The 9,979-nt window shown below is 39.0% G+C and overlaps 2 protein-coding genes across 4 annotated transcripts; one reads left to right on the top strand and one right to left on the bottom strand.

The window, feature by feature from the left end:
- Window positions 1-570: 570 nt before the first annotated feature.
- Window positions 571-5,059, top strand: LOC127256227 (plastidial pyruvate kinase 2). Its single transcript, XM_051282117.1, has 12 exons — window positions 571-982; window positions 1,478-1,765; window positions 1,887-2,052; window positions 2,309-2,443; window positions 2,549-2,659; window positions 2,800-2,888; window positions 3,149-3,211; window positions 3,316-3,491; window positions 3,622-3,724; window positions 4,045-4,193; window positions 4,278-4,386; window positions 4,686-5,059. Exons 1-12 carry the CDS (start codon window positions 740-742, stop codon window positions 4,791-4,793), a joined length of 1,740 nt encoding a protein of 579 aa, XP_051138074.1. The 5' UTR covers window positions 571-739; the 3' UTR covers window positions 4,794-5,059.
- Window positions 4,083-8,907, bottom strand: LOC127256228 (uncharacterized). 3 transcript variants are annotated; one of them, XM_051282119.1, is made up of 3 exons: window positions 8,759-8,907; window positions 5,730-7,715; window positions 4,083-4,207 (listed from the first exon to the last, which is right to left on the bottom strand). In XM_051282119.1, the coding sequence occupies exon 2, from the start codon at window positions 7,465-7,467 to the stop codon at window positions 5,770-5,772; it is 1,698 nt and encodes a 565-aa protein (XP_051138076.1). In that variant the 5' UTR covers window positions 7,468-7,715; window positions 8,759-8,907; the 3' UTR covers window positions 4,083-4,207; window positions 5,730-5,769. The 3 variants fall into 3 exon arrangements, with proteins under 3 accessions (XP_051138076.1, XP_051138077.1, XP_051138075.1); XM_051282120.1 differs by lacking the exon at window positions 4,083-4,207 and adding an exon at window positions 5,199-5,289; XM_051282118.1 differs by lacking the exon at window positions 4,083-4,207 and having other exon boundaries at window positions 5,478-7,715.
- Between the last annotated feature and the right edge of the window lie 1,072 nt (window positions 8,908-9,979).

Raw genomic sequence — 9,979 nt, 5'->3', positions numbered from 1 at the left:
AATTAAATAAATTATTTTCATTTTTTTCTATAGGAAAAATTACATGAAACTCATATGCAATTTTTATATGTCAAATTCTCATATTTTCAAAATTATTGTTAGATTCCTTTAGTCATTTTGTAAACTATGTATCTAACTTTCCAACATGTCATTATTTATTATTTAATGGTATTTGATATTTATATATATATATATTTAATTTTAGGAACATTAAAAATGATAAATACACAAATTAAACACTGTTAAATGAGGTCGGTCGAAGAACTAAACACAAAATTTTAAAACAATTATTAATCAAATGCTAATTTTCAGTATTAAAATATTAAATCAAAATAAAAACATTACAACAAAGAGAATAAATAGACAAGAAAATAATAATAGTAATAAAAATAAAGGCACGGAAAGCACGCGGTTCCTGTGGCAGACCATGACCCGACCACACTAACTAAGACGGCGCCGTTTAATGGTAGGAACGGTGAATTCCCTTTTTACCCCTCTCTCGCCCGCTCGAGTTCCGCCGTTAAAAACGAAGCTCACCGAGGTATAAATACAGTTGTGCTACACTTTTGCCCCCGTCATTTTCTTCTCGCTCGATTCCGTCGATACAACCAAGAAGCCTGTGGAGCCTTCACTGCGATTTCTCCAACACTTCTGGCAATTTTCCATCGGCTGTGCTTGTTTGATAATTATTGTAACTGCACCGTTGCAATTCCATATTCGGGGAGGTCATTTTTCGGCAATGGCGCAAGTGGTGGCAACGCGGCTCATTCATGGCGCATTTGCGGCTAATGTTGGCGGTGGATCTATGCAGAGTCGGTACGAGAAGCTGAGGTTTGGGTCTGGCTTCGAGGCGAAGGTTTTGGTGCGAAATGAGAAGAGGAGTGTCGGCGGAGCTGTGAGGTTCAGCACGCAGATCACGGCGAGGAGATCTGCCAGCGTTGAGCCGCAAGTGGTTCCAGTTACTCCGGAGGACACACCTAAGGTTATGGTTTTGGTATTTTGTTTATTGTTTGAGATGTTGGTATGTTCGCGCAGCAAATGTTTTTTTTTTTTAGTTAATTTAATGTTTTATCTGAAGTGGAGTGGAGTTTTGCAAGCTTGAGTTTGATACAGACTGCTGGAGAGAACTCGAATTCTGTGTTGATGATATTTGAGATTTGAGAATTCATTCAAAAAGAAAAAATTATGCTTAATCATTCCTTGGTTTTGATATTTCAATTCTGAAGATCTGAACTGCAGTTAAGGACTACGAAAGTAATCACAATGCTTCTGTGATTAGGACTATGAAAGTAATCATAGTGGAGTATATAGACGGGCAAATTTCATGTTACATTCTAGCAGACGAATCTCGATGTTTGGTCTATCCTTGAGTGCTTGATTTTATCTACTTGGTTTAATTCTAGCACTACATCTTCGAATCTCTAGGATAATTTTTATGCCTCGTCACTAAATAAACAGTTTAGTTTATCTTGGCCAGGTAGAAGAGCAAAATCAATATTTACAGGGTATTCCCGAGCTTGGTGATATGTCAGTGGGAATGTGGTCCAAGCCTGTTGTAAGGCGGAAGACGAAGATTGTTTGTACTATTGGCCCCTCAACTAACACCAGAGAAATGATATGGAAGCTGGCTGAGGCTGGAATGAATGTCGCCCGTCTCAATATGTCACACGGAGACCATGCATCTCACCAGAAAGTCATTGATTTGGTTAAGGAATATAATGCTCAGGCTAAAGACAATGTCATTGCCATAATGCTTGACACCAAGGCAAGTCGTTTCTTACATTTTCCACTATAATAAGGATCTATAGGTATATATGTTTACACACAGTGCTTTTAGTCGAGTTAGGCTTCACTTCTTTTTAATCCCTTTTCCATTCCAATGACAGGGCCCTGAAGTTAGGAGTGGAGATTTACCTCAACCTATAACATTGGAGACTGGTCAGGAATTTACTTTCACAATTCAAAGAGGAGTTAGCACGGTGGACTCTGTCAGTGTCAACTACGATGATTTTGTTAATGACGTAGAAGTTGGCGACATGCTTCTGGTTGATGGTACGACACCTATGGTCTTGATACACCATTGTAGTTGAATATATTGCGACAATTTACTATCTTGGCTGTGCATCTAAAAGTGAACTGATTGAGTGGGCATGTGGTTACTTATTACTAGATTCTGTTTTTATCACTTTTTTGGTAATGATTTAATGCTGGTATTTACTGAAAGTTCTAAGTGGGGAATGAATTTAATGGGAAATAGTGATTCTGCTTTCATTTCTTGCCTGGGTAACGATAATTGTGTGTAATGCAGGTGGTATGATGTCTTTTATGGTAAAATCAAAGACTAAAGATTCAGTTAAATGTGAAGTTGTTGATGGTGGCGAGCTTAAATCCCGACGGCATCTTAACGTTCGAGGAAAAAGTGCAACACTTCCTTCGATCACTGGTAAGACCATTACTGTTAACTTCTTAACATTAGTTATGCTGCTTCTGCTATTGATTTTTGTTCCATGTCCAATGAAATGATTTGATTTTTCTTTATTTATAACAGAAAAGGACTGGGATGATATCAAATTTGGAGTGGACAACAAAGTCGATTTTTACGCTGTTTCCTTTGTCAAGGATGCATCTGTAGTTCATGAACTGAAGAATTATCTCAAAGGTAAATTTTATATAAAGGACATCTGATCACATCCATCGCTTCTTTCAGCTGCAAAAATTAATTGAATGGCTGACATAACCAGTGCTGCTTATATATCATCATAATCTCTTGTTTTTTCTCTTTTTTTTCCTCCCCTGCAGAGGCTGGTGCTGACATACATGTCATTGTAAAGATCGAAAGCGCGGATTCCATACCAAATCTGAATTCAATTATAACTGCATCTGATGGGGTAAGACCATGAGTGTCTTTCTCTTAAATTCAATTATGCCACTTCCTACGACGACATATTGAATGTTATGGAAATTTGTAGTAACTTTTAAGTTGCTGTTAAAGCTCTGAGAGAAGTTACTACAACTTGGGTAGTTGAAATGGACATCATGTCTCTTTCGTTACATTGCCCAATGTATTCTTGCTTTGTTTAATAATTTTAATTTGGCGAATATTGAGCTAACACAAAATGCCAACGTTTAATCATGTTTTCACTCTCAGGCTATGGTTGCCAGAGGAGATCTTGGCGCGGAATTGCCAATCGAAGAGGTTCCCTTATTGCAGGTAAGCTCATGACATGTTTAAGTAAACAGAACTTCCCACAGTAGCTAGATCCAATCTGTTTAGGGTACGTAATTCCTAACTTCTGTCACAAAACCAATATGCAGGAAGAAATCATCAATTTGTGTCGAAGCATGGGAAAGGCAGTCATAGTGGCGACAAATATGCTCGAAAGCATGATTGTACACCCCACCCCTACTCGAGCAGAGGTGTCCGATATTGCTATTGCTGTTCGAGAAGGGGCTGATGCAGTTATGCTTTCCGGAGAAACAGCCCATGGGAGGTGAGCAGCCTTTTTCATTCGGTTTGATAATGAGCTACAATACCCCATACATACATACATATATATATATATATATTTTGTGCATTAAATCAGGATGCTGAATATTGATCTAGTTTCGATTCCTTGTTAGGTTTCCACTGAAAGCAGTTAAGGTGATGCATACCGTCTCTTTGCGGACTGAAGCTACGATACCTGATGCCGAAACTCCTTCAAATCTAGGCCAAGCCTTCAAGGTATTCGACTTTCAGTCCCACATTATATTTAATAGCAAAATTGCTTGTAACCCGCTATAGTTATACAATTATGCAGCATACTCTCTTATGTTTTAAAAAATATTGCATAGAAATTCCTAAAAATTATTTGACACTACACCCAACTCGTATAATTGGGATTGGGTTTAATCATTCGAGTGTCGAGTCATGATTGTGTCTAAAATACCTTTTTCAGGCCAAGTTTGGGTTTTCGGGTAAAAGTTTGGTCCATTGTGATCCCTAGCATTGCTTTCGAAAAATGTCCAGACTTTTTTCTTATCTTTCTTTCTTTCTTTATGCAGAATCATATGAGTGAAATGTTCGCTTTCCACGCGACAATGATCTCCAATACGCTTGGAACTTCGACCGTTGTCTTCACTAGATCTGGCTTCATGGCGATCCTACTGAGCCATTATCGACCATCCGGCACAATATTTGCTTTCACAAATGAGTGAGTAGGCCAATCTGATTGTAATTTCAAAATTTCACTTTTCACTCAACTATCGTTATGAAATTTTGCTAATGTTTACCGCAGCAAGAGAATACAACAAAGATTGGCATTGTACCAAGGGATTCACCCAATATACATGGAGTTCTCGGCTGATGCCGAGGCAACATTTTCCAACTCGTTGGCTTTCTTAAAGGTAAATAGTCCAATCTACATAGCATAAGAAATAATACTATTTACACATCATCAACAATAATTTTTACTATGTATATATTCGGTCACATAAATTTTAGAATATTAATATTTGATATTTATGTAATGCAATAAATAGGTGAATGGACAATTGTACCCTTAAAATTTTAATAAGTTTATTTAGTTATGTATTACTGAAAAAAGAAATCGGATATAGATAAATTGATTATAGACAATATGTTCATCAAATACCTAAGTTTATAGTGTTGTTAAGATAAGTATTTGAAAACTGTGGTTTTGTAGAAGCACGGAATGGTGAAAGAAGGGGAACAGGTTGCTCTGGTTCAAAGCGGGAGACAACCCATTTGGCGGTCCCAATCCACCCACAGTATTCAGGTCAGGGAAGTTTAGTATAGTCTATTACTGTAGACTATAGAGTATATATGGAAGCCTGCCTGCCTTGCCTAGCAAGTAAAGTACACACAACAAATAACCGTCCAGGATGACAGGTGGATCCATTGTTTGTTTCTTTGCTACTTAAGGTGTGGTGGGTGTTTTCCAATTCAGCTCAGCTAATTTAATACAATAAAGGCTACTAGGCCATGTTTGCTGGAGGTTTGTGAGTTGGGTTTTGGATTGCTGGGATTTTAATAGTACTATTTGTTTGAGGCTTTGAATTTGCAATGGTTATGATGAAAATTATTAAAGATGAAATCATTATTTTTTACATCATACTAAAAAAATAATTTTATATTTACAGTATCACATATATTCCAAATTCAGATTTTTATTATTAGAAATATCCCAAATTCAAAAATCAAATCCTCAAACACACCAATAGATTTTTTAGGGTCTTCGTTTGCGAAGTGCAGCTACAAGTGAATAAACAAAGACAGCTCTATTCTTCCTACAAAGTCAGATAAACAAGTGCGTTGATGGAATATTTTGCAAAATCCAAACTAAAATTTGAAAAAATCTCAAAAAAAAAAACACACCCTAAAGAAATCCTTTTAGATCGAGTTTTAATTTGATTTATTATATTCTGATTGATTGAACCAACCAACTAACCAACACAGAAGTGAAAACTAAACAATAGATAACAAAGACGCGATAACATTATAATACCATAGACAGATACTTGTTGTGTATCAGTTCTCGGCCTCAACAAGACCTATATATACATATACACATACACACAACACACCGACTCCCTATCGACATACTTTAGAACTACCTAACTAAGTTCTCGACAAACCCATCCATAGCACACATATATCGCAGACACAAACACTAACGACAAACCGAAACTAAACGGCGAAAAACAAAATACTGCGAAGAACGGCATACCTTATATACACAACACACATTTGTCGAAATCATCTTCCCCTCACACCCATTTGTGCGCCATGTGAATCGATTTGTCCACCTCCAATTGACTCATCCCGTCCTCCTCCATTTCCGCATCGCCTCTAAGTATCGCCATCAGCCGCCCTCCATGCACCCGACCTTCCGGAAGCGCCAAATTCCGACGTTCCTGCTGCTGCAACGCAAAAGAATGCGTCACGTAACTTGTAGAACCAAAAGATGTCGTCGTACCAGTAAATCCCGTCGTCGAGCTCATTTCCTTTTCCTTCTCCATTCCCTGCATTTGCGTCGCGTGCGCCGCGCAGAGCCCCGATTTCCCCCGCGCGAACTTATCACACGCGGCGGGACCCGCCCACGAGCACCGTCTCCCGCCGCCGTGCGCCTTGCAGAAATCGGTGCTCCCTTGCGCGCTCTTGGGACACCCTTCCGACTTGCACCGTTTCCCGCCGCCGTGACGGACGCAGTAATTCGTGCGGCCTCGAGCGCTCTTGGTGCACTCGGGGACAGCGCACCGCTTCCCGCCGCCGTGGCCGACGCAGAATAGCGTTCCGCCGTGCACGCTCTTGGTGCACCCGTTGGCCGTGCACCGTTTCCCGCCACCGTGGCCCTTGCAGAACGGGGTGCTCCCTTCCGCGCCTTTCGTACACCCCAAAAACGTGCACCGTCTCCCGCCACCGTGGGCCTTGCAGAACATCGTGCTGCCTTGCGCGCCTTTACCGCATTCCGGGAATTGGCAGCGGCGGCCGCCTCCGTGGGAGATGCAGAGGCCGGAGACGCCCTCGGCGCTTCTAATGCAGTTTCCGATCTTGCAACGTTTCCCGCCGCCGTGACGAATGCAGAGACCCGACTTGCCTCTCGCCGCTCGAGAGCATCCGTCGTGGGTGCACCTCTTCCCGCCGCCGTGACCTATGCAGTAATCAGTGCGGCCTTCGGCGCTTTTCGTGCAGCCGAGATACTGACAACGACGGCCGCCGCCGTGTGCCTTACAAAAGACTGTTTTGCCCTCGGCTCCCCTCTGACAGCCGGCTTTCTGACACCTCCGACCACCTCCATGTGCTATACAGAGACCCGAAGCACCTCTAGCGCCCCTGGTGCATCCTTCGAACATGCATGGCTTCACGCTGAGTCTCCGTTTCGGTTTCCCGACGACATCAACATCTTGATGTGGAACGGCGGGAATTTCTCGACCCATTAGGGGTGTTATAAGCGGGCCAGCTTTCCACCGTGACGATGTCGACCCTTCATCGACTAGTTGAACGGCGGTAGCAAAAGCCGGTAGCTCGGAGTGATTCTGACTGATTCTGAACTCCTGGGCAGTGAGAGTTGTCGTATCGGATTCCATAGGTCCTGTGGATAGGCTTAATTGAAGGTCGAGACATCCCGAAACATTCTTTGGGGTCGAAAATCGATTGCCGCTCGGATTGAGGTTGATGCTTAGACCAAGATCCAAGGAAGATTCGTCTTCGATTATCGTCTTCAAGCATGTGCTAGTACATGAGCTCGATGAAGGGGCGACGCCAAGAACCATAGAAGACACGTCTTTAAAGCTAATGGGATGGTCTGCAGCACCATGTTTCTTCTTGTTTTGCCCGGAACTGTAAGAGCTCGATACGCCAGGTGAATGAAGATCTAGAGAAGAAAGAGCACCATAATCGAGAGCGTTTCCACGATCTTTCGAGGCATGTACTGAATTAGCTGTATGATCATGGCTCCAATCCATACAATAGAGCGGAAAAGGGAAGTAATTTATGAACAGGTAAAGAATAGAAAGAATCAGATCTTTGAATTCCGGCTTCTAAGATCTGCGCTTCCAAATCTAATAATCGATAGTCAATCCAAAGATTCCTCATATAAAGGAGCCACCGCTCACGAAGCCTGCTGTGTCCTGACGATCCATTATAAGAGATATCGATGTATGTTGAGAAGAACTTCAAGGTTGCGAAAAGTTTTCAATGGAAAACAGAGATCCTGTTGAATTAAAAGATACAGATTATCAGCCGAGAGTTTTGAAACATAAACTTGAAACTATTTTAAGTTAAGCGAAGAACTAAAAAAGAATGAAAATAAATGACATTAGAGATGTTGTCTAATCCGACCACCGCTTCAGGCACTGAATTTCACAAAGGTTCCAACAGTTTGATAATTAATACGGCGCTTTTCGACCACGTGTAGCCACATAACGAAAAGGTGTACGTCGAGCGGTCAGACGCGACGTCAGCCACTCGACCACGGAATTACACATCACAAGTAATGCAGATAAGTCTATGAATAAAACAAAGATCCCAAAAATATACTAGCACTCAATCACAGACAATATCCATCCAAAACTCAATCAGCATCAGAAATGATTTCATCAAATTCCAAACCAACTAAAATAAAAATCAATCTGCACCTTGCAAAATTGAAGTTCATAGGACAACACAGAGAGATTTACACAGCATAATGGACATTATTAAGGCAAAACAACTCAGGAAAACTTTCTTCATCCACAATTAACTGCCTAAGCTTCCCAATCAGATAAAAGCGATCACCCATGGGGATCAACAGGACCAACGACACTCAATGCATCCAAACTACAAGCAAACCATAACTTCCTTCTAGGTCGTATCAAAACTCCATACAAGAAATAAAACTTGATGCACGTAAAATTCCAGATACAAACTCCTTCCTCGCTGCAGGTAGAAGGCGAAACATAAACAGGAATTCAATGCTTTCTCTTACAAACTAAAATCAAAACAATTATGCGTGATGGAAATCTTCAATCAACCCCCAAAAACACTGTCGCATCCCTTCCCGAACACCTCACCCCCAAAAATGTTAAATAATCATCCATTCACGAAGTTTAACCAGCATATAACATAGAAAACACAAACATCAAGTTTCCAGCAACAACATATGATAAACTGCTAAAAAACTCAACTCGAGCACAGAAAACCAAAACCATTTCAACAGGAACTACACTTGCATAGCAGAAACCATTGGATTTTACGGTTTATGAAGAGGCAAATCACCTCAATACAGTGTGGAACGGAGCCTGGGAATATTGAAGGAGTGGCGGCGGTGGAGAGAACGAGGGTTTCTGGAAGCGCCGGCAGAACCGAGAGCGTTTGAGAGAGCGACAAAATAGAAAGAAAAGACTGGCGGAGAAAATGAGAAGCAAAGCAACAGTAAGGATTCATTTTTATAGCGGTGGAGGGGGGCGCACGTTAGGAAAACGGCGTACGTTTTGTGGGCCCACGAATCACCGTTCGTACTGCGCGTGGACTCACGTCTCTCCGACGTCGACGTATTTTTATTTTTATCATTTTTAGGATTGCATGTAACAGAAAGAATATAAATAATACTCGTTATTTCCTCCAAAATGTATTCTTACTTTTCTTTTTAGTTATTTATCAAAATATTAATTTTGATAATATTAACAAATTAGTATTTAATTATTACATTTTATTTAGCACAAAATATCCCTAACTTTATTACATTATATCTTCATTTACTTTAATTTCTAACTAAATTTTCAAAAATATTTTTAAATATCTCACTTTTTTGAGTTGAGTGATAGAGTATTTGTTTATCCAATTTATTTTTTTTTTAATGTAATTTTGGATGAATATTATAAAAATATAGCATAACATCTATACATATATTAACATAATATATATTATATTGATTTATATAAAATTAAAAAATTAAAAAAATAATACTCCCTCTGCATTTTAAAAATGACATTTATCTTTTATATCATTGTACTTAACATAAAATATTTTTATATTTGTATAATTTTTTATACAAATATTCTTATATTATTATTATAAAATACTAGTTGAACTATTTTTGAATTTTTTTGGACTTTTGAAAATTGAATATTATTCATTATCACTTTTTAAAAAATATTTATTCCTTCTGTCCCGCAAAAAGATTATCATTGATTTTTTGAGTATTAATCTTTAAATATTAATTATAATATCAATACGTAGTACAATTTAATAAAAGAAAATAAAAATATATTTATTAATTTTTTATAATATATATAAGAATATTTGTGAAATAAATTATTCAAATATAATAATATTTTTAATATTAAGTACAATAATGTAAAAATCAAATGATAACATTTGGGGACGGAGGAAGTATTATTTCCTTCTAGACAAAATTACATCCAATACTCATCTATTACTACTATTTTTAGAAATTTTAAAACTAAAAAAAAAAAAGAAAGCCTAGAATATCATGAT

The sequence above is a fragment of the Andrographis paniculata genome, unplaced genomic scaffold, assembly GCF_009805555.1.
Source record: "Andrographis paniculata isolate CXL003 unplaced genomic scaffold, ASM980555v1 Contig55END, whole genome shotgun sequence".
Lineage (NCBI taxonomy): Eukaryota > Viridiplantae > Streptophyta > Magnoliopsida > Lamiales > Acanthaceae > Andrographis > Andrographis paniculata.
This window is presented reverse-complemented; position numbering and strand designations above follow the sequence as displayed.

Coding starts and splice junctions, on each gene's coding strand:
- LOC127256227 (XM_051282117.1), top strand. CDS start 740: ATGGCGCAAGTGGTGGCAACGCGGCTCATTCATGGCGCATTTGCGGCT. Junction 2,444..2,548: donor AACACTTCCTTCGATCACTG/GTAAGACCATTA, acceptor TATTTATAACAG/AAAAGGACTGGGATGATATC. Junction 3,492..3,621: donor GGAGAAACAGCCCATGGGAG/GTGAGCAGCCTT, acceptor ATTCCTTGTTAG/GTTTCCACTGAAAGCAGTTA.
- LOC127256228 (XM_051282119.1), bottom strand. CDS start 7,467: ATGGATTGGAGCCATGATCATACAGCTAATTCAGTACATGCCTCGAAA.